A 25,189-nucleotide genomic window follows, 5' to 3' on the forward strand; every position below is an offset into this window, starting at 1 on the left:
AACGTCATGGATGATGCTGCTTCACAAAGCAAGTGATACTTCTCATCAGAGTTTCCCTATGCAGTGGTGGGCACAGTTCAGCTCATCCGATAACAGGCAATTATCGAAGCTCATGTCTTTGCTTGTGGATTTTCAGATAAGTTTTAAAACCATCATCGGACCAATTATCTTCCAATAAATTTAGTTCTGATAACTTTCAGGCCAATAACATTTTTTTTGTGGTCAAAAATGTTTGTAAACCCTAAAATCAAACATTTTAGTCCGTCTGTTGTGTGTTTGTAGCAGAATGGCTGCCTGTGGCTTGCTGAAGACATCATCATTATGCGCAAAACGTGATTGGCCAGTTGACGCAGGGAGCATTGTGGGTAGCGTAGCTCAGGTTCACTTTGGACGTTACAATGAGTGAGTCCGCTCGACACGAAAACAAAACGGACTAATTTTACCATTATTTTATTTTATTTCTTTGTGGCTGTAATTTAATCACCAAAGACTCGGTGGGACAGAGGAGCTCTCACGGCACAGCTGTGTGTACAGAGGGACGTTTACATTTAGACACTGTTTTGGATTTTTTTTAAAAAAAAGGATGCTTTATGTGGTATATTTTTTGAGATGAATCCCACTGAAACTAACAGGTAAGAATTTATATTTACTATGTTTATTTTATTCTGCCAATCGATGCATTAATGGACGTATTCTGGTTGTTTCAACCACAGGGTTCAAAGTGTGTGAAAAAAGCAGCAGCTTTTTAGTTCATAAATGATGGTGTATCCAATACCGAGATGATCTGTGACTTCTACAACCCCTGGCAAAAATTATGGAATCACCGGCCTCGGAGGATGTTCATTCAGTTGTTTAATTTTGTAGAAAAAAAGCAGATCACAGACATGACACAAAACTAAAGACATTTCAAATGGCAACTTTCTGGCTTTAAGAAACTCTATAAGAAATCAAGAAAAAAAGATTGTGGCAGTCAGTAACGGTTACTTTTTTAGACCAAGCAGAGGAAAAAAATATGGAATCACTCAATTCTGAGGAAAAAATTATGGAATCACCCTGTAAATTTTCATCCCCAAAACTAACACCTGCATCATATCAGATCTGCTCGTTAGTCTGCATCTAAAAAGGAGTGATCACACCTTGGAGAGCTGTTGCACCAAGTGGACTGACATGAATCATGGCTCCAACACGAGAGATGTCAATTGAAACAATGGAGAGGATTATCAAACTCTTAAAAGAGGGTAAATCATCACGCAATGTTGCAAAAGATGTTGGTTGTTCACAGTCATCTGTGTCTAAACTCTGGACCAAATACAAACAACATGGGAAGGTTGTTAAAGGCAAACATACTGGTAGACCAAGGAAGACATCAAAGCATCAAGACAGAAAACTTAAGCAATAAGTCTCAAAAATCGAAAAATGCACAACAAAAAAATGAGGAACGAATGGGAGGAAACTGGAGTCAACGTCTGTGACCGAACTGTAAGAAACCGCCTAAAGGAAATGGGATTTACATACAGAAAAGCTAAACAAAAGCCATCATTAACACCTAAACAGAAAAAAACAAGGTTACAATGGGCTAAGGAAAAGCAATCGTGGACTGTGGATGACTGGATGAAAGTCATATTCAGTGATGAATCTCGAATCTGCATTGGGCAAGGTGATGATGCTGGAACTTTTGTTTGGTTCCGTTCCAATGAGATTTATAAAGATGACTGCCTGAAGAGAACATGTAAATTTCCACAGTCATTGATGATATGGGGCTGCATGTCAGGTAAAGGCACTGGGGAGATGGCTGTCATTACATCATCAATAAATGCACAAGTGTACGTTGATATTTTGGACAATTGAAAGGATGTTTGAGGATGATTAAATCATTTTTCAAGATGATAATGCATCTTGCCATAGAGCAAAAACTGTGAAAACATTCCTTGCAAAAAGACACATAGGGTCAATGTCATGGCATAGGGTCAATGTCAACGAGCAGATCTGATTTGATGCAGGTGTTAGTTTGGGGGATGAAAATTTACAGGGTGATTCCATAATTTATTCCTCAGAATTGAGTGATTCCATATTTTTTCCTCTGCTTGGTCTAAAAAAGTAACCGTTACTGACTGTCACAATCTTTTTTTCTTGATTTCTTATAGTGTTTCTTAAAGCCAGAAAGTTGCCATTTGAAATGACTTTAGTTTTGTGTCATGTCTGTGATCTGCTTTTTTTCTACAAAATTAAACAACTGAATGAACATCATCCGAGGCCAGTGATTCCATAATTTTTGCCAGGGGTTGTAATACTGTGTTTTAATGCTTTTGAAAGATGATGACAGTGTCTGCGGGTTTTATTTTTTATTAATTTATTTTTTGTGCGTTCTTATGTGTTTGATCCTTGAATTTACTCAGCAGTGAGAAGTGAAACTGGTTTATCAGAAACCGACAGTGTAATCTGATGTGACCCCGTCTGAATCAATACGAAAAGTTATCGGTTATCTGTAATAAAGATCAATTTTTTTTAGCAATTTATCGGTTTAGCGTCATAAAAGATAACTTTTTAATTATCGGATTAATGGTTATCGAAGCAAACTTTTTGGTTAGCTGTGCCCACCACTGTCCCTATGTAACTGCTTGTTTGACACAAAGTCATCCCAGTAGCACCCAAGGACCCACCAAAGAGACCAAGTACCAAAGACATTCAGTTGCCGCCTTAGGTTACTGTTTAGCGTTCAAACCCACAACCATACAGTAAGACAGGCAGCCTGAGGACCCTGCATGAAATAACTAGAGATCTGTGAGCAAGCTTGTTTACCTATATATTGGTGGTAGCCAATATGCTGCGATGAAACATCTGAAATAAATTGACCAACTCCATATATAATCAACATATACAAAGCACTTAACAAAAACCCAGTTATCTCCACTGAAAGATGTCATGCCAGAATTATTTTTGTTTATGCACACATACAGTGAGGAAAATAAGTATTTGAACACCCTGCAATTTTGCAAGTTCTCCCACTTACAAATCATGGAGGGGTCTGAAATTTTCATCTTAGGTTCATGTCCACTGTGAGAGACATAATCTAAAAAAAAAAAATCCGGAAATCACAATGTATCTTTTTTTTTTAATAATGTATATGTATGTTACTGCTGCAAATAAGTATTTCAACACCTGTGAAAATCAATGTTAATATTTGGTACAGTAGCCCTTGTTTGTAATTACAGAGGTCAAACGTTTCCTATAGTTTTCACCAGGTTTGCACACACTGCAGCAGGGATTTTGGCCCATTCCTCCACACAGATCTTCTCTAGATCAGCCAGGTTACTGGGCTGTCACAGAAACACGGAGTTTGAGCTCCTTCCAAAGATTTTCTATTGGGTTTAGGTCTGGAGACTGGCTAGGCCACTCCAGAACCTTGATATGCTTCTTAGGGAGCCACTCCTTGGTTATCCGGGCTGTGTGCTTCGGGTCATTGTCATGTTGGAAGACCCATCCACGACCCATTTTCATTGCTCTAACTGAGGGAAGCCCAGCCCAGTTCTGGGCTGATTCCTCACCTTTCTTACGATCACTGATATGCCACGAGGTGGGATCTTGCAAGGAGCCCCAGTCCAAGGGAGATATTGACAATCATGTTTAGCTTCTTCCATTTTCTAATAATTGCTCCAACAGTTGATCTTTTTTCACCAAACTGCTTGGCAATTGTCCTGTAGCCCTTTCCAGCCTTGTGGAGGTCTACAATTTTGTCTCTGGTGTCTTTGGACAGCTCTTTGGTCTTAGTCATGTTAGTAGTTGGAGTCTTACTGATTGTGTGGGGTGGACAGGTGTCTTTATGCAGCTAAAGACCTCAAATAGGTGCTTCTAATTAGGAATAATAAGTGGAGTGGAGGTGGACGTTTTAGAGGTGGACTAACAGGTCTTTGAAGGCCAGAATTTCTGCTGATTGGCAGGTGTTGAAATACTTATTTGCAGCAGTAACATGCAAATAAATTGGAAAAAAAAAAAAAAAACTTACATTGTGATTTCCGGATTTTTTTTTTTTTTTTTTTTTGATTATGTGTCTCACAGTGGACATGCACCTAAGATGAAAATTTCAGACCCCTTCATGATTTCTAAGTGGGAAAACTTGCAAAATCACAAGGTGTTCAAATACTTATTTTCCTCACTGTACATATGGTGTGCTACAACTATGTGAAGTTTCACAGAAATCCACCAAAATGTCAAGTAGGAGCTGTGCTTACAAGGCTCATGAACAGGAGGACAGATGAAGACAGTGATTCATACATATCACCACTCCCTCCCCACCCCGGTTTTTTGCGGGGGGTGGGGGGTAAATATAACAATGCATGCATGTACTACACAAGCATAAAACTGTACAATATGAGTGCCATTTTATACACAGTGACACTGAAACATGAGTACCAGTGTACACTGAAAGTAAAACATTTCACATTTCCAAAATGCTTCTTTTGAAAAACCTGACCAAGTATCACTTCCTGCACACAGAATTCTCAGGAGGAATTGACAACTGAAACTAATATTTTACAGAAATGCACAATGGAAGTGTTATTTAATGAACCTTCCTTGGTGCAAAACAATTCTTTATGATATCTTAATATATGGCTCTGTGTAGCCTTGACATTTCCTCAATTCTATCAAAAATTGAACAGCTTTATCCTTGACTAACACCACTGGAGAGTACATAACTCTGGGATAGTTTGACTACTAATATCTAGGCCAGGGATCAATTACAGGGATCTGTTTGAGAAAGGAGGTTCAACACATTGACTACGTTTACATGCAGCCAATAACCCTTTCATAATGCGGAGGCCGCCCGCAAGGATAGATTTCTTGCGGAAAAAATCCACAGCGCTGCAGGGTCTCGGTATACCATGCCATGACTTGGATTCTTTGCGGGTCCCGCATCAGTACCCCCCGGAGGCAGTGAGCGAAGGGACAGCATGCGCAATGTGTTCTGCGTGTGTCTATTTATAATCGTATCGCCCAGAAGAAAAAAGAGAGTATTTATGAGATAGAAACATACTTTTTTTTTTTTTTGCTGAAAAGTTAACTCCGCGGACTTTCGAGCCAGCCATCGGCCATCTTTGTACTCCTCATAGAAGCTGTGTGATGACGTGCGCAATGTGAGTGTCCAATCGATCAGTGAAAGCAGGAGCACACGGAGAGCCTCCGATGACAATCTCACGTGCTCAAACAAAGAGTATGTAACTATCAGGACTGCTCCACTAGTTTGCATGTGAATGTTACTGGATAACTCTGTTGCTTTCTCTGCGTAAAGCACTGTTTACCATATCAATGGAGAACAAAACGCAGAGACCATTTTGTATATATTGTTCAAAATGTGCATTTGTGTTTATTGTTTGAACCTTTTTGTTGTACAGACTTTCACACAAGACCTCAAAACAGTTGTTTATTATAGTTTGCTGTGTGTTTTGAATAAATGTGTGTGGAAAATAAATTTTCACTTTATTTTTCTTTGCCTATTTTTGATTGTAAACCTTTATTACACTTATAAAACACAACAAAAAACATATATATTCTGAAAGCACAGGTTGTCCTGAAAAAAGAGACATAAAACTTGATTGTGGGATGCAGAGAGAGCTGGTAACAGCAATAATAAAACATTTATGCCAGGCAAGTGAACTGTCCAAAAAATGCCCTCCGACCCCAGAGGGTTAACCATCAGTTGATAAAGGTAAAGCCTCTTAAATTATTCTAAAATCAGTTTTAAGCAAAAACTCAACGACATTCCGTGACGCTTTGAAATGACTGATGTGCAGTGAATGCATCAGGGAGCAGCTCGTTTAGCTGCGGCGCACTGATCGCGTCTCCCGCCTTTTATGATGAAATAATGCTGAATTTATGTGGAAATGATTGTTGTACAAAAGCTTCAGGTATCTGTCGCTGAGATAAATGATGACTGGAGTGCAGTTTGAAACAGAAACGAGGTGATAATCTGTGAACCGCATCATCGGGGGGACAAATTTTTAAGGGGACCATTTGATCTGTAACACCAGCACTAAGATGCAGCACGGGAGCCACTTAATTTAATTTACAAAAAAAAAAAAAAAAAAAAAAAAGGCGGGGGGGGGGGGGGGGGGGCAAAACTGCAAAAGCTCTAGAAACAGCGTGGGAGAAAAATCGTTGCTCAAGTCAATGCACATATTTGTTTTATTTATACATTATTTAATCACAACTATAATATTACAGGTGGGCAGCTCGGTGGCTTAGTGGTTAGCACTGTTGCCTCACAGCAAGAAGGTCATGGGGTCAATTCCCACTTGTGGCCCTTCGGTGTGGAGTCTGCATGTTCTCCCCGTGTTTGCGTGGGTTCCCTCTGGGTGTTCCGGCTTCCTCCCACATCCAAAGACATGCAGGTTAGGTGGATTGGAAACTTTAAATAGGTGTGCGTGCGGGTGTGAATGTGTTTGTTTGTCTATTTGTGGCCCTATGACACGACTGGCGTTTTGTCCAGGGTGTACCCCACCTCATGCCCTATGACTGATGGGATAGGCTCCAGCCCTGCCTCCCCGCCGTGACCCTTAATTAGAGTAAGTGGTTGAAGATGAGTGGGTGGGTGGGTGATAATATTAAAGGTGAAAACTAGAAGAAAATTGAATTAATTCAGGTGTAATCCTGCAGCTGAAAAAAGGACAAGGGGGCGTATGCATACACACAAATATATGCGTGTGTAAATACAAGGGTAGGCTGAAAAGTTCTAAGGCTTACCAAGAAGGAGAAATGCCATTTCAATAAAACTTGGCATGCATTAAGTTCAACTCTTCTGATGACTGTGTTATTTTCTTCCAGGTTGTGAGGTAGTTTGTGGTTCATAGCCAAGTTTGAAAGTTCGTGGTAGAAGGAAACGGCAAAAATGGACAAAATCTGGCATCGCGGTGTGATTAAGTACCTGCATAAGAAGGGGTTAAAGCCCAAGGACATTCATGCGGATATGGTTGCTACATTAGGGGATGAAGCTCCCTCCGTATCTACAGTGCAGAAGTGGGCAGCTGAATTTAAGAGGGGTAGAGAGAGCCTTGAAGATGACCCAAGGTCTGGGCGGCCTGCAACAGCCACAACCCAGAAAAACATTGACCTTGTTCATGAAATGGTGATGGATGACAGACGATCGACGATTAATCAGCTAGCAGATGGTGTGGGAATATCCCGTGAGAGAATTGAACACATTCTGCATGAAGAACTTGGAATGTCAAAGGTGTCAGCTCGGTGGGTGCCACGTCTTCTGATGCCTGATCAGAAACGCACCAGGCTAGTCATGTCGAAGGCAAACGTGGCTCAATTTGAAGAGGATCCAGCCAATTACATGGAACGTTTTCTTACCCAGGATGAGTGTTGGGTTCACCACTTTGAACCAGAGACAAAAAAAAAACAAAAAAAAAAAAAAAACAATCAATACAGTGGAAACACCCAAGGTCACCACCTCCAAAGAAGGCCAAGGTCGTTTCGTCTGCGGGGAAGGTCATGGTTTCAGTTTTCTGGGATGCCAAGGGCATTGTGTTCGTGGACTATCTTGAAAAGGGACAAACCATAAATGGACAGTACTATTCTAACCTACTGAGACAGTTGCATGAGGCTATCAAAAAGAAGTGACCAGGAAAGCTGACGAAAGGGGTGCTGTTCCATCAAGACAATGCCCCAGCTCACAAGTCAACAGTGGCCATGGCCACTATCCACGAGTGTGGATTCGAACTGGTAGATCACCCACCATACTCCCCTGACTTGGCACCCTCGGACTTTCATCTGTTCCCAAACCTGAAAAAAAACTTGGCTGGGAAGCACTATCGGAGCAATGATGAGGTGATGGCTGCCGTTGAGGACTATTTTGACTCTCAAGATGAAAGCTTCTATGCCAAGGGAATCGAAGCACTCAAGGACCGCTGGAAGAAGTGTGTGGAGTTACAGGGAGACTATGTAGAAAAATAACCCTGAATTTGTTCAATTCGACAACTGCATCATGGTCAGCCTTAGAACTTTTCAGCCTACCCTCGTAAATAAAATTTTGTACTTGGCTGACCCTCAGTTGTTGCACTAACCTTGAACTAAACTATATAAAAACTACATATAATAGGTGTAATGTCGACAACACAGAAAAAAATCAAAATTCCTCCTCGATTAACTGATTTTGTTTTTTGTTTTTTTTTAAATACACATCGCTATGTAGAACCCCTCAACATTTTCATTATTTTTAGTAGTTCAGGTCAATTTCTCACCTCATCAATGGCAGATTCCTCTATGAGGCGAGGAGCATCTGCAGACAGTAAACCGTGTGTGGCCATGATGTAAATCTTATAGGCTCCTCTCTCTTTCAGGATCTCTGCAGCTGCAACAAAGTCTCCCACATCATCTATAATATCATCCTGGCAAGGAAAAGAAAGAACACACTCACTGCACCCAAGAGTCTGAAGAATTACCCCACTGCCTCCTTTCTTCCCTACTCCTGTAGCACTTGTGGTTTTCATGAAGCACAATTAATATTACTGTACGTACAACCCAAACCAGAAAAAGTGTGGATGATGTGGAAACAGAACATGAACAGCATCTTACCACAATGATGGCAATTCTTCCTCCCACATCTCCGACTACAGTAATAGGAGGTTTCTCCTTCGCCATCATTACTGAAAAAGAAGGCAGAAGTGGTTACCTCTGGGAGCACTTCCAGAAGCTAAAGGTTTATTCTTTTCACCTAATTAAACATAAATCTCAGTAGATTGGGTAAAATGGGTTGAGAAAATGTGCTGCATTTTAGATCAGACTAGTCCCCCAAATTATAGGGATATTTTGGTGTTGATGATTTATAGAAATGATCCCAGAGTGAGATTTGGGATTGCAGTATTACACTTGAAATGAAAAGCCAGCATGCTACTGCCTAGAATGCTTCCCCCCCATTCTACCCCACCTACCCCGCAGAGAAACTTAAACCAAACAGTACACACATGCCATGCAAAAATCAGATGACAGAGTTTTCTGCCCAGGATACCCAATCATAAAACAGTGAATAAGTGCCTGGGGAACAGAACCTCTGCCCAGGGCTATGGCAGGCATATGGCAGCAGCGTCCATATAACACACACCGGGCAGTCTTAATTCACACGTGACAACGGTGACTGACAAGCATTGATGAATTTCTTCATACACAGCTGCAAATGTTCAAAGTCAGTCCTTAGTGAGGCATCACTGCTGTCAGTGACTACTTTTACACGCACAAAAAGCCCCAACCCAAAAAAAAAAAAAAGAAAAAAGCACACATTACATCATGTCAATTGATGAAACAGTATCATTGTCAATTTTTACAGTGCATCCAGAAAGTATTCACAGCGCTCCACTTTCTCCACAATTTTTATGTTACAGCCTTGTTCCAAAATTGGCGAAATAGTTTTTCCTCAAAATTCTACACACAAAACCCCATAACGATAATGTGAAAAAGCTTCTTTTTTGTTTTTAGATTTGTGCAAATTTATTAAAAATAAAAAAACTAAGAAATCAAATGTACATCAGTATTCACAGCCTTTGCCATGAAGTCCAAAACTGAGCTCAGGTGCATCCTGTTGACTAGATATGATTTGGACAGACACACACCTGTCTACATATAAGGTCCCACAGTTGACAGTGCATGTCAGAGCACAAACCAAGCATGAAGTCAAAGGAATTGTCTGTAGACCTCCGAGACAAGATTGTCTCAAAGCAAAAATTTGGGGAAGGGTACAGAAACATTTCTGCTGCTTTGAAGGTCCCAATGAGCAGTGACCTCCATCATCTGTAAATGGAAGAAGTTGGGTCCACCAGGACTGTTCCTAGAGTGGGCTGCCCATCTAAACTGAGTGATCATGGCAACTCAGCTGGAGTTTGCCAAAAGGCACCTGAAGGACTCTCAAACCATGAGAAACAAAATTCTCTGGTCTGATGAGACAAAGATTGAACTCTTTGGTGTGAATGCCAGGCATCATGTTTGGAGGAAACCAGGCACCATTCCTACAGTGAAGCATGGTGGTGGCAGCATCATGCTGTGGGGATGTTTTTCAATGGCAGGAACTGTGAGACTAGTCAGGATTGAGGGGAAGATGAATCCAGCAATGTACAGAGACATCCTGGAAGAAAACATGCTCCAGAGTGCTGTTGACCTCAGACTGGGGCCACAGTTCATCTTTTAGCAGGACAATGACCCTGAACACACAGCCAAGATATCATAGGAGTGTCTTCAGGGCAGGCCAGACTTGAACCTGTTTGAAAATCTCTGGAGAGATCTGAAAATGGCTGTGCTCCGACGCTCCCCATCCAACCTGATGGAGTTTGAGCGGTCCTGCAAAGAGGAACGGGCGACACTGCAAAACAATAGCTGCACCAAGCTTGTGACATCATATTCAAGAAGAATTGAGGCTGTAATTGCTGCCAAAGGTGCATCAACAAAGTACTGAGCAAAGGGTGTAAATACTTACAATATGTACGTCATTTCTTAAATGTTTTATTTTTAATAAATTTGTAAAAATTAAAAACAAACATGTCATTGTGGGGCATTGAGAGTAGAATTTTGAGGGGAAAAATGAGTTTACTCCATTTTGGAACAAGGGTGTAACATCACAAAATGTGGAAAAAGTGAAGCGCTGTGAATTCTTTCCGGATGCACTGTAGTTAATCAATAATAAACAAGGACTTTACTGCATAGTAACATAACCTACATCAGGACAGGATCATGTGCAACCATTAGCCATTACTATGGGTTTATGAGAATGCATAAAAAATTATATTCTTAATATGCTCAAAGCAGCATCACAGCAGCATCTTGAAGCCATTCAGGTTTCATCATCTGAAAGCACAGTGAAGCTTTATTACTAGATTTCCTTTGGTCAGGTGCTAATATAAAATAATATATCCAATTAATGCTGCTGTAACACATTTCATTCAGCTTGTGAGAGTATTTACATGATATATACATTTACCATCATCTACCAATGCATCTGAAAATGCCCAAGCAACTAGCTTAACATTTACTTCTCAGCAGCACACTTACAGTAAATAATTAGTGATGCAACAACTTTGCAATTTAAGTAGCCGTATGTGCATTTTCTGGCGTGCATGTAAATGTAATCACTCAAAGGGTATAAGGGAACAATCAACTGGTAAACAATCAGCCAGCCAAGCTGATTGTTGAAGGAAGTACATGAAGAAGCAGAGAAAAGAGGAGCATGCCTTGCAGAACACTTTGAAGAATACTGTCAATCTACAGTAAACTTGGCATGGTCACATTTAAACTTTCATCACTGCTGACTTAAAAATAAGAATAATAAAGTGGAAAAAAACACATTAGCAGCAATAATCCTTCTTAAAATACAGTCATTACTTCTTGCTCAGATAATACAAATTATCAAAGAAACCTATGATTAAATGTCTTGAATTGAAACTAAAAGAAAACTCAAAATTGTTAATGATGGGTACACTACATTCCAAACATCACACAGCTAAAAGTGCAAGACTGTATTAATATAATGACCTTTGATTAGCATTACTGCAAAGCTACAGAACAAAAACTATTATATTGTTAGTTAAATGTACTAACCATTCCAAGCACACCAAGTATATTAGTTACATTCCACTTCCCACCATTAGATGTTAGGATTCAAAAGCATGCTTAATTGTTAATGTCACATGCAATTATGAAATCCAAATATGAGTCAGGTCTTAGGAGCAGGTTTATTATACAGTAGGTGCACCATGTGTTGATTGGCAAGATGAGTCCAACAATTACAAAAACCAAAAAGCTGAAAACAAAACCAAAAAAAAAAAAAAAAAAAATCTTTGGCATGGTTCCGATTTGGTATACAGGCTCCAAACAAAAACAGAACACAACAAAACAAGGTTTTTGGTTATCTTGTAGAATAAGCTGTCTGGAATCAAGTAAAAATAAGGAATGCATATTTCAAGCCTAAACTGCCCATGCATCCATTAGCCTTCACAGGATTTTTTTTTAACAATTTGACTTTTTAACAAGCCTTTTATGCATTTATGAGGAAGATTTCCCTTGATCCAGACTGTATTTTCACAAGATACAACAAAACCCTTGATCTACACATGCACAAACTGAGGAGCCATTTAAAGAGGAATCATTTCATAGTCAGATGTAAATTAAGTTTACGGTCATACTTGGAAGTTCTATGCCAGGAAACGGAGCTTGTTGTTTGCCTGCTATTACCAACAAATAAACATCACGTTAACACAAATGCACAAATATTTAAACATGACAAACACATGAAACCAAGACTTAGAAAACCCTCTCACTATGTGTACATAAATGAAAGAAATAGAAAATGTTTTAACACACCAACAAACGTGGCCTATTATTTTAACATGTAAAATGCATTTATTATATGATTTAAGCAAAGGAGGATTTTTTAAGTCAAGGGTTGTAAAACAATAGTTATCTGTTAACAAATAATATGGGTAAAGTGAATACTAGATGCAAATACCTAGGAGTCATTTGCCAATGACACAAACTAATATTTTACACTAAACCATTAAAATGGCCTTAAGCAGGAACAAACACTGTCAATACTGTTAAAACTGCATGCCAAATATTAGTCTTTAATCACAAAAATGTTTTTACATCTAAAATAGAAAAAGACAAAAGGTGATTACTGTATTATTTTGCATTATACTGTTTACAAGTCAGGATAGGCAGCTTGCTGATGATGCAGTATGAGCACAAATAGCACATCTGCAGAATTAAAACATGCAACAATGCAAGTATGGTTGATGACATGAGACAGAAACAGCAGAAACACGTTAGCGCAAATTAGAGCTATATGATATTGTTGGGAGAATTCACAGAATTAATCCACTGAAGGCTTGTATTATAAAACTCCAAAGCATTAAAGCATATGAATGTGAACTATATTGAGGTATGGTTTATTCAAAGGGGATGTAACTGAAGTGGAAGACTATGCTAATTTGAGAAGGAAACAACACAGGATTAAGTTACCTCAACATGTAAAAACCATTAAGAATAATGACTTCCTTTTACCTACCAATCTGAATACAACACCTGAAAATCAACAGAAAACATAAGAGGGCTTACAGGGAAGTTCCAGTCCTGTGTGTCCGGTAGTGTTGCGTACAGAGGGTGGGGAATGTCTTCCATCAGCCATGTCAGACTCTGAGCACTGGGCTTCACCATGAATTACAGCCAAACCCAAACGCAGGCGTTCTGCATAGGACTGAGCTCTGCAAAAAGAAATGCATTGTAAATGAGACTAGGTCTTCATTCTTCCTCTTAACAGTTATAAATGTTAAATATGGCTGTCAAAATAATGTGGTTATTTAGATTTCTATCTATCTATCTATATCTATATATACACACTCAACAAAAATATAAACGCAACACTTTTGGTTTTGCTCCCATTTTGTATGAGATGAACTCAAAGATCTAAAACTTTTTCCACATACACAATATCACCATTTCCCTCAAATATTGTTCACAAACCAGTCTAAATCTGTGATAGTGAGCACTTCTCCTTTGCTGAGATAATCCATCCCACCTCACAGGTATGCCATATCAAGATGCTGATTAGACACCATGATTAGTGCACAGGTGTGCCTCAGACTGCCCACAATAAAAGGCCACTCTGAAAGGTGCAGTTTTGTTTTATTGGGGGGGATACCAGTCAGTATCTGGTGTGACCACCATCTGACTCATACAGTGCAACACATCTCCTTCGCATAGAGTTGATCAGGTTGTCAATTGTGGCCTGTGGAATGTTGGTCCACTCCTCTTCAATGGCTGTGCGAAGTTGCTGGATATTGGCAGGAACTGGTACACGCTGTTGTATACGCCGGTCCAGAGCATCCCAAACATGCTCAATGGGTGACATGTCCGGTGAGTATGCCGACCATGCAAGAACTGGGACATTTTCAGCTTCCAAGAATTGTGTACAGATCCTTGCAACATGGGGCCCTGCATTATCCTGCTGCAAAATTGAGGTGATGTTCTTGGATGTATGGCACAACAATGGGCCTCAGGATCTCGTCACGGTATCGCTGTGCATTCAAAATGCCATCAATAAAATGCACCTGTGTTCTTCGTCCATAACAGACGCCTGCCCATACCATAACCCCACCGCCACCATGGGTCACTCGATCCACAACATTGACATCAGAAAACCACTCACCCACACGACGCCACACACACTGTCTGCTATCTGCCCTGGACAGTGTGAACCGGGATTCATCCATGAAGAGAACACCTCTCCAACGTGCCAAACGCCAGCAAATGTGAGCATTTGCCCACTCAAGTCGGTTACAACGACGAACTGGAGTCAGGTCGAGACCCCAATGAGGACGACAAGCATGCAGATGAGCTTCGCTGAGACGGTTTCTGACAGTTTGTGCAGAAATTCTTTGGTTATGCAAACTGTTTGTTTTAGCAGCTGTCCGAGTGGCTGGTCTCAGACGATCTTGGAGGTGAACATGCTGGATGTGGAGGTCCTGGGCTGGTGTGGTTACACGTGGTCTGCGGTTGTGAGGCTGGTTGGATGTACTGCCAAATTCTCTGAAACGCCTTTGGAGACGGCTTATGGTAGAGAAATGAACATTCAATACACGAGCAACAGCTCTGGTTGACATTCCTGCTGTCAGCATGCCAACTGCATGCTCCCTCAAATCTTGTGACATCTGTGGCATTGTGCTGTGTGATAAAACTGCACCTTTCAGAGTGGCCTTTTATTGTGGGCAGTCTAAGGCACACCTGTGCACTAATCATGGTGTCTAATCAGCATCTTGGTATGGCACACCTGTGAGGTGGGATGGATTATCTCAGCAAAGGAGAAGTGCTCACTATCACAGATTTAGACTGGTTTGTGAACAATATTTGAGGGAAATGGTGATATTGTGTATGTGGAAAAAGTTTTAGATCTTTGAGTTCTTCTCATACAAAATGGGAGCAAAACCAAAAGTGTTGCGTTTATATTTTTGTTGAGTGTATATATATATATATGTGTGTGTGTGTGTATATATATATGTGTGTGTGTGTGTCACATTAAATTAGCTGAAAGTTATTTTTAATCACCTGACAGCCCTAATTTTAACACAACCAAACAGCTGTGTACATAAATCACACGTGATCCTGTGTACTCGGTAGCCACTTTAGACGTCACATTTCTACCAAATAAAGTGATCAGTTAGTGAACGGTTGTTGTGTTTACTGTGAAATTTTTGCTGCTATAACACTGGATTTTAAGATAGCTAGTATTTAATGGTAATGGCATTAAAAGAAAATGATAACTACCAGGGAAAATCTGTGTTTTTATGTTAGTTACCTCTTTGCCGCTGATGGAGATTTGGCCACAATGATGGCATTTCTGTAATCAGGAATCTGACAAGATTTTAAAAAAAAAAGTGTCACAATGCTTCTATTGCTCAAACACATGCATTTAAACCTACAGAGGTGACATTAAACAAATGTGATTATTACCTCTTCTTGGATGTACTGAATCAAGAAGGGTGAGGCACGCAAGTTGTCTACTGGAAAACCGAAGAAGCCCTGGATCTCCTTCTGATGCAAGTCCATGGTGATAATGTGGGTTAATCCTGAAAGAGGAAAAAAAAACATAACAAAAGGCATCAAAGGACTGATGCACACCCTGTGCATTCTACACATCACAATATAAATGTACAAGTAAATATACAAATGTCTATAAATGGTGTTTTTCACTGTGTATGACCTCATCAAATGACTTCTGTGTGACTTCATTATATATTTTATTTTAAATAGGGGCAAATAATCTGTTGTACAACTTCAAAATAAAGCAATTACCATAAAGTTATACAATTTTACAATAATTTAACTAATACTACACAGGGACACATTCACTTCTGTTGTCTACAGCTTGTTGAAAATTTTAATTGTATGACTCCTATAAATCAACAGCGGAGATGCATTTTGATATCTTTACCTGCTTTAGCCAACATTGATGCTAACAACTTGCACACTATTGAGCCCCTCTTTCGCATCTTGCACTGCTTGCTGTAGGGAAAGTAAGGAATCACTCCAATGATGTTCTTTGCACAAGATGTCTTGAGAGCGTAGGCCATGACCAGCAACTCCATGATGGCTGTGTTGACATCTCTGGATGTGTCATAAAAGAAACAACATTAGAGCATGCAGACTGTAAGAGGTAATGTTATATTACCCGTTTAAAAAGTGTTTTGGTTCTCAAAAGGAACACAAAGAGCATGCATGAGTTTTGCTCACAATATATTTTTTTAAGTTCTCATGGTGTGTAAATATGTTTCTGTAGTCACCTTGGGATGGTCTGTATGATGAAGATAGTTTGTCCACGAACAGATTCCTTGACATCCACCCTCGTCTCTGTGAGGAAAAAAGGGGACATTTAACAAAGCCAAGGGGTGGAATGATACATCGCATTTCGTGATAAGCACTGGGGCCTGAAATGCAATGTCACCTTTTTGAAATTAGCATTATCTTGTCATGAAAAGCCAAGTACTGAATGAAAGAAATGATGACCTCTTGCAGAATAATTATAAATAACTCATAATATATACAAACATGAAACAGATAACATTAAGGATTACAAGTTATACTTCAGAATAATTTGTTTCTTTACACATTCACCACATCCCATTCTACATAGTGTGAACAACAATGTAATTATGCGTTGTGATATATATCAAATTATGATAGGCCTATCAGGATATGGTGGTATATCAATTCATCCCTAGAAAGGACCCACCTAGACTCAAAGCTAGTCCCCAACTGCTGCAAAGCATGTCACCTCAAGCATGCTAACTAATATGCCACTATTCTCTAATAACAGTAGTAGCATGGCCAGTCTGACAATGCAGACCATTTGGTAACAATAAGGCAATTTCCAAATGGTCTGGTCATTGTGCAGATTGCTCTTTGATGATCACATAAATACATTAACAATGTAAAAGATACATAATACAAAAGGCCGGTTTTGATGACGTTCTGTGACTTACAGTGCGTCATCCCCCCCCCAAAAAGGAAGTGCACGACTGAGATAAGGGTCTCGTCTATTAGATATAGTTTTGGTCTGGCATCCTTGACAACCTTGAACAAACAAACTTGTAAATATATGCATATTTACTTTCATACACAAACTGCGTGGTGGCCAAGTGGTTAGTGGGCTTGGTTGCAGTGCGGAAAGTTTGTGGTTTAAATCCCACCCCTGCCACATTTGTCTGTTGCGTCAGGAAGGGCATCCGGTGTAAAACTTTCTTAAGACATATAACTTTCTTACTGGCATTTCAGATCACAAATGCATATTTTTGTCTAGGAAGCTCACCAACTCAAGATTCTCAAGATTACTTAAAACCTCCTCTCCCACCTATGTTAATGTATTTCGACTGATGCTGCTAGATCGTACCTTCATTGTATGATCCTGTCTCATACTGAATATTTCTGCACAATATGGTCCTTTGCTGGTATGACAGTACTAAAACCTTTAGAGCAACTTTTTAAAAAAGCCATCAAAGTGTTTGCTAAAGAGCCATATTCCACTCATTACTGTGAAATTCTGGAGAAATACCATCTTTTAAGTTTTAACAACTTTAAGCGTGCTTGTCTCATCTACAAAACTCTCCATGGCCCAGCCCCTCCTCCTCTGGAGGAATTTATTAGACATAGAGATCCTAACCTCAGGACTCGGTCTGCTTCTAGAGGGGACTGTGAGGTGCCCTTCAGATGAACTGCCACAGGACAAAACACCATCTCTGTGAAGGGTTGTACAAACTGGAACAGCCTTCCAACAATTATACGAGACAGTCCCACCCTGAGTGCTTTTAAAAATTAGCTTAAAAAATGGCTCAAAAACAATCAAATCTGTCAACACAGGTGAGATGCATTGTACATAAGCTCATGTTTTGTTTTAATTTATTTATTGTAATTATTGTTTGTTGTTGTGTGTCTGAGGACTACAGATGGAAAGTAGCTTTTAGCTAAATCTGGCATATTTACACTAAGGCATGAAAATGTACAGAGTGTTCAATAATGTGCATTGTCCTCATCAAATAAACAATAAAGAAAGAAAGAAACTTGTGCTAATTCAACATGCAGATCCACTTCAGCTAAAGGGACTGACTTTCATACAAAATCTAAATGTGTGTTTATAATTTTGTTATCTGCACACCATCTGGAAATTGCTTCATTACTGATGGTCTGTACTATGACAAATGGGCCAATCTCCTTACCTCTGTTTGGCTCCTGGAACACCACAGATTTTCCCAATTCAACTCCCAGTCGCCTATGGAAAAAAAGGGGAGGGGAGGGTAGGAGATGGGGTGTGTTTGGAGGGGGGTGCACGCATGAAACAAACATAAAGCATGTCTCATTGATGACTTCAGTTATGACCACCACTGTCTCCACGCATGTGCCTACATTCAGTGGTCGAAGGCAAAGTCAAAGAGAACGTGCTGGCTATTAATCCCAGTCAAGAGGCTCTGACACATACCGTGAGCTGCTGTTTACTAAACAACAAAATCAAGACACTTAACGTGTCCAGGTAAGCGACAGTATCCCACGTACAGTTATATTATGGCAGCAAAAATAACATATATTAAAGCAATTAAAAAACAAATAATCAGCACATTCTGTCACCCATACTTACTCTGTGATCTTTTTAGCCAATTCAGTGCATGCTACGGAAGAGTTTGCAGAAAAGACGCGATAACTGCTTTTAGCTACATTCATTGTTGTGGCGCTGTTTGATTTTATTTTTAGACGTCTGCTCGATTTACACTATCCAGCTAACGAGCTAGCATACCATACAGTAGCCTGGCAGCTGGGCTGAGCTAATGCTAATTTAACAAATACTCCGTCCGTGGCGCGTGGCAAAGCTACCCACAAAAAAACAAAAACACAAATAAAACGAGTGTTTTCTTCACTCGTGGAAAAGTGGTTCCTGAATCACGCCGGCTAGCATGTTAAAGCTAAACTGGGCAAACGCTAAGAAATACGGGATCCCACTTGGGCCAATCTTCTTTTGTGTTTTGGAGGAAGCTAACATCCTGTTTTGAGTCACGTTGTATTTCAGCGACTTGTTACACTTTATCACTGACAGTGACATACAAATGTAAACTACAAATACAGTTAAATATTAAAATCATTCTAACAGCAAGACTTTAACATACATTACAACACCATTAAATATGCGATATTAAATGACAGATTTTAAAATGTCACGAAAACACAAAAAATGTATATAATTGCACCAGCCACCTACAAAATAATTTAAATATACCAAAGGAAAGGATGAAACAGGTGCACAGCACCTCTGGAAACCATTCCACCAAATGTAAAAGAGTAGAAAGCGCTAAAGGAAATATTTAAAATATTATATAATATAAATGCAACACTTTTGGTTTTGCTCCCATTTTGTATGAGATGAACTCAAAGATCTAAAACTTTTTCCACATACACAATATCACCATTTCCCTCAAATATTGTTCACAAACCAGTCTAAATCTGTGATAGTGAGCACTTCTCCTTTGCTGAGATAATCCATCCCACCTCACAGGTGTGCCATATCAAGATGCTGATTAGACACCATGATTAGTGCACAGGTGTGCCTTAGACTGCCCACAATAAAAGGCCACTCTGAAAGGTGCAGTTTTATCACACAGCACAATGCCACAGATGTTGCAAGATTTGAAGGAGCATGCAATTGGCATGCTGACAGCAGGAATGTCAACCAGAGCTGTTGCTCGTGTATTGAATGTTCATTTCTCTACCATAAGCCGTCTCCAAAGGCGTTTCAGAGAATTTGGCAGTACATCCAACCAGCCTCACAACCGCAGACCACGTGTAACCACACCAGCCCAGGACCTCCACATCCAGCATGTTCACCTCCAAGATCGTCTGAGACCAGCCATTCAGACAGCTGCTGAAACAATCGGTTTGCATAACCAAAGAATTTCTGCACAAACTGTCAGAAACCGTCTCAGGGAAGCTCATCTGCATGCTCGTCGTTCTCATCGGGGTCTCGACCTGACTCCAGTTTGTCGTCGTAACCGACTTGAGTGGGCAAATGCTCACATTTGCTGGCGTTTGGCACGTTGGAGAGGTGTTCTCTTCATGGATGAATCCCGTGTTCACACTGTCCAGGGCAGATGGCAGACAGCGTGTGTGGCGTTGTGTGGGTGAGTGGTTTTCTGATGTCAATGTTGTGGATCAAGTGGCCCATGGTGGCGGTGGGGTTATGGTATGGGCAGGCGTGTGTTATGGATGAAGAACACAGGTGCATTTTATTGATGGCATTTTGAATGCACAGAGATAACGTGACAAGATCCTGAGGCCCATTGTTGTGCCATACATCCAAGAACATCACCTCATGTTGCAGCAGGATAATGCACGGCCCCATGTTGCAAGGATCTGTACACAATTCTTGGAAGCTGAAAATGTCCCAGTTCTTGCATGGCCGGCATACTCACCGGACATGTCACCCATTGAGCATGTTTGGGATGCTCTGGACCGGCGTATACGACAGCGTGTACCAGTTCCTGCCAATATCCAGCAACTTCACACAGCCATTGAAGAGGAGTGGTCCAACATTCCACAGGCCACAATTGACAACCTGATCAACTCTATGCGAAGGAGATGTGTTGCACTGCATGAGGCAAATGGTGGTCACACCAGATACTGACTGGTATCCCCCCCAATAAAACAAAACTGCACCTTTCAGAGTGGCCTTTTATTGTGGACAGTCTAAGGCACACCTGTGCACTAATCATGGTGTCTAATCAGCATCTTGATATGGCACACCTGTGAGGTGGGATGGATTATCTCAGCAAAGGAGAAGTGCTCACTATCACAGATTTAGACTGGTTTGTGAACAATATTTGAGGGAAATGGTGATATTGTGTATGTGGAAAAAGTTTTAGATCTTTGAGTTCATCTCATACAAAATGGGAGCAAAACCAAAAGTGTTGCGTTTATATTTTTGTTGAGTGTATATATATATATATATATATATATATATATATATATATATATATACAAACCTGGATCTTGCAGTGGCAGTGGATTTTGCACATAAACAAATAATGCACTCATTTTAAGTTTGGCATGTGACCTGGCTATTTGGTACCAGTTGCATTCATACCAGTTGGTTAGAAACCATTTTTCACTCTATTTGCACTTGGCCCTATACTATCTGCCCAATGGCAGTAGCTCCAACAGAGGGTGGCCAGGGTGTTCTGTCCAGAATTTCAGTCACCATGTCATCTGTTCGGATTCAATGGCAGCATGACTCAGCATTTCAAATGGCAAATCTGTTTGCAGGGCAGACCTGATCAGTGACATTCTTAAAAGCAGTATGTTTCATGTGGGTTCCATCTCAGAAATCCAGATCAACATTTTACTTAGTAAATCTGACATCAAAACAGTCATCAAGATGGAAATGAATAAAGCAGTGGACAGGGAATCTAAGGGTCGCTTTTACATACAATTCAGTTCCATTTTACATTAAATTCAAACAGTATAAGTCCTGTCCTATTACTGCCAGGGTCTTCTAACTGACAGGGAGCATTCTTAGGACATAGACCTTGGACAAGTTCAAAGATGGCTAACCTTGACCTATGGTCAAAAGGTCACATTCTTCCTACACACTCTTTCATTGATTACATGCTCATACAGCAGAGGGTAGCATTGTGTTATATTTATTTGTTGCAGTCATATTTAATTATAATCAAGCTATTTTGCAAATTCACTGCAGAAAATGGTTCTGGGGAGCACTGGTATGATTAAAACCCTTCAGCTTCAGACACCTGACCAGGGCCCCCTTGACCCCCGATCATTTTAAGCCTTTTTCTTGATTTGCCACTCACATGCCTGAACATTACTTCAGTCGCCCACTAGATGTCACCATTTTGCATGGACTCAAATGATAGTGTTCGGCCCTTTTTAAATTCCTTTTTTCTTATTATTTTTCTTTCTTTTTTGGGCATTAAAAATGTATCCAGTGTCCTTTGGGGAGACACACAATGGTCCCACTCAGTGGCACCCTAGTAGTCTAATCAGATCACAACTGTGGCCTTGAAGAAAACAATGAGACATTCACATCAGTTTATGCTCAGCATGAACTCTGTTCTTGGTTTTTACACAGGGTGTGTTTCACACAGATTTTACTCATGTTATATAGTGAAAAAATAAAAGTTGTGAGAGACTTCGGGCCACATGTTGTTTTTGTTCCACTTGGGGTTTTATAGGTGCAGACCAAATTTGAACTCAATCAGATAAGATTTAGAGGTCCCGCAGAGTGACACATTTCCCTCGGCTGGCAAGGCAACATCACCCTAACGGGACTGTGATCCCATTTTTTTTTTTTTTTAAACAGATAACATGTGATGGCTTCTAATTACAAAAAGTGGTGGTTGATTGGTCACCCAGAGGAGAACATTACTGGAAGTCGCCTCCCCTTTTTGCTTGTTTGGGGAAAATTGTTGCTTTGTGACCCTAAATCTGATTACAATCAAATTTGGCACAGATCTTTTATTTTATTAGTGGAACAAGAACAACACATGGCCCAAAAGATTTTGTAACATTTGACATTTTGAACAGGTCTAATGCTTAACCTAGAGATATAATAGTCCCACATGTCCTCACAGGTTTGGGGTTTTTTCATGTCAGTTCAATAGACTGCAGGTCCGTTCAGACTGAGTTCAACCACCAAAGAATTATTACCAGAGGCCATCAAATATGGCCATCGGGTATTGCTAAGACTTTGTGTGTGTCTGTGCTCAGCATAAGTCCAGTCCTATTACTGCCAGAGTCTCCAAATTCACAGGGAACATTCTTGGGACATAGACCTTGGACAAGTTCAAAGGTGGCTAACCTTGACCTATTTTAAGAGTTATTTTAAGAGGATAAAAGTGACATTCTGTTTCATATTTTTATGCTGTGAATCATGCAAATGCACTGGTTTTTTTTTGTTTGTTTGTTTTTGTTTGTTTGTTTGTTTGTTTATTGGTGGAGGGGGATTGGGGCGGGGATGACAGCCAATCATAGTAGAGCGGCACCATGACGTCAGTGGTTGGTCTCTCTGGTGTTACCAAACCACTTTATGTGTAAATACAAACTGTGGGTGATTCTTTAACTACGGGCACTATTGGCCTTGTAAATGTAATTTCCACCACACCATTGCCTTACAATATAAAGCGCCTTGGGGCAACTGTTTGTTGTGATTTGGCGCTATATACATGTGCTCTGATGTTACTGTTTATCTCCATAGAAACTACCCACACAATCATTCATACAAACTTTTTAAAGGGACATTATTGTTGTGGTGGAAATTACGGCAATAGTGTGGGACAACTACATTTCGTTTAAAAAAATCACAACAGTTGTATGACATTGAATACCCCAATTATGTTTTGATTATTTTACTGATATTTTATTCAGAGATATTTTAAAACATTAGAAAAAATGTTTGTTTACTATTCATTTTTATCATTGAAGATCATAAGTCTGGGTGTGGGACAAGCACAAAACGGCAATATTTGCATATAATGATGCTGAAAAAAAGGTGAAAAAGTCATCATAGACTACTAGGACAAATTTCTTAAAACACTTTCATTGTAAAGATAACTATAAAAGTGTGAAATTTCCCCTTTTTTCTTTTTTTCATAAAATATGATCAAGGGACATAAAAGTGCCCGTAGTCTAAGAATCACCCAATATAACATGTTTCTCATATATTATGTAAAAGCTACAGAGAAATAAGCACTTATAAAACTGAAAACACTGTTTTTATAACCTGATACCAACTGCTCTGGAATGATTGACAAGACATTTTGCAGACATTAGTGTGCACGCCGACTTTCAGTAACACAAAGCTAACTTCTGCTCTTCTCAAAAACTCATGTATGTGCACACACATGCCCTCAGATATCGTTAAAACATAAATAAAATATTGTGTATGACTGATTGATTGATTTCATTCTGCAACATAAATATAAACATACAGAGGTGAATGTATCAATAGTACACGGGTAACACATTAAAGCAGTGATTCTCAACCGGGGTGCCGCGGCACCCTAGGGTGCCGTGATCAATTGTCAGGGGTGCCGTGGGCAATTATCAAATATCACCATTATCGGGTGTATGTGCTGTAATAGTGTGGCAGGTGGTGTAATGCTCTTTTATTCCAGTAGATGGCAGCAAAGCGCGCAGTAGCGCTGAGCCGTGTGCCGACAAGGAGGCGTGATCGCCATTTTAATTCCGGGCAAGTTAGTGATTTGTGTGCGTAGAAGTTCACTTAGTCTCGTCAAGAAACAGGTGGAATTTGCTGGAAAGCTGCGCATGTTGGCAGTCACAAACGGAAGAACAAGGGAGACAATATTTCCTTCCATAAGTAAGTGGTTTTGGTTCTTCTTGTCACTTTGTCCATGATATTTGGATGATAAACAGCTGTATGTCTCCTGCCGTACCTGTCTCACCCGATGACACGGATCATTCATTTCACTTATGTCTAGTTGATATTTTCCACTGCTAGACCAATGTCTAGTTAAAATTCCCGTCGTTAGTGACTAAAAATTGTTCGACAAGACTGGGGAGTTTTTTTTTTTTTTTTGCACCTTAAAATAATGAGATTAATGACCCGCGCTGTGCTGCCACACACACAGAAATGTGCACACACACACACACCGCTGACTTCATGAATGAAACTCGGTCAATAAAGGATAATTGTGTAAAAATATAATATATATAAATGTATTGTGATGGTTTTAGGAGCCGCGCTGCGTTGAACAGCAGCAGCTCAGCTGAGCAGCGCAGCTTAACAGCACAGATCCGTGTAACTTTCAACACTAATATTTGTGAATGTGTGTGTGTCAGAGTAAGTTTAATACTTTCCTGACATAATTTAATGTAACTTAATTTTACTGGCTCGATATCCAGGACAAAATGGCATTTTAACACGTATTTTGCGAGCATTTTTCTGAGTGTGTTCAGTCGCGAATCTCCATTGAAAATGCATTAACATCCGGGTACTTCGTCAATATTTTGCCCGGTTAGGAGACGTCATGTCGCTGTCCATGAAGGGACGTTTTCATTTACTGTGCAGCGTTGGGACTGCGGACTCTAGTTCTTATATACAGCTCCATGACTATAGTACACTATGTTACGTCATATCTGTACC

General features: G+C 40.0%; 1 protein-coding gene across 2 annotated transcripts in view; it reads right to left on the reverse strand.

The window, feature by feature from the left end:
- prpsap1 (phosphoribosyl pyrophosphate synthetase-associated protein 1) overlaps nucleotides 1-19,047 on the reverse strand; it is a 19,587-nt gene extending 540 nt beyond the window's left edge. Inside the window, exons 1-10 of one of the 2 annotated variants that reach the window (XM_034190701.1) lie at nucleotides 18,662-19,047; nucleotides 18,246-18,298; nucleotides 16,317-16,383; nucleotides 15,968-16,140; nucleotides 15,487-15,602; nucleotides 15,332-15,387; nucleotides 13,096-13,241; nucleotides 12,165-12,206; nucleotides 8,575-8,645; nucleotides 8,241-8,387 (exon numbers count right to left, since the gene is read on the reverse strand). In XM_034190701.1, the coding sequence (XP_034046592.1) occupies nucleotides 8,241-8,387; nucleotides 8,575-8,645; nucleotides 12,165-12,206; nucleotides 13,096-13,241; nucleotides 15,332-15,387; nucleotides 15,487-15,602; nucleotides 15,968-16,140; nucleotides 16,317-16,383; nucleotides 18,246-18,298; nucleotides 18,662-18,744 (954 nt within the window). In that variant the 5' untranslated portion in view covers nucleotides 18,745-19,047. The remainder of the gene's footprint in view (nucleotides 1-8,240; nucleotides 8,388-8,574; nucleotides 8,646-12,164; nucleotides 12,207-13,095; nucleotides 13,242-15,331; nucleotides 15,388-15,486; nucleotides 15,603-15,967; nucleotides 16,141-16,316; nucleotides 16,384-18,245; nucleotides 18,299-18,661) is intronic. The other variant, XM_034190703.1, reaches the window with a different exon arrangement.
- Between the last annotated feature and the right edge of the window lie 6,142 nt (nucleotides 19,048-25,189).

Source organism: Thalassophryne amazonica, chromosome 16 (assembly GCF_902500255.1).
Source record: "Thalassophryne amazonica chromosome 16, fThaAma1.1, whole genome shotgun sequence".
Classification (NCBI taxonomy): domain Eukaryota; kingdom Metazoa; phylum Chordata; class Actinopteri; order Batrachoidiformes; family Batrachoididae; genus Thalassophryne; species Thalassophryne amazonica.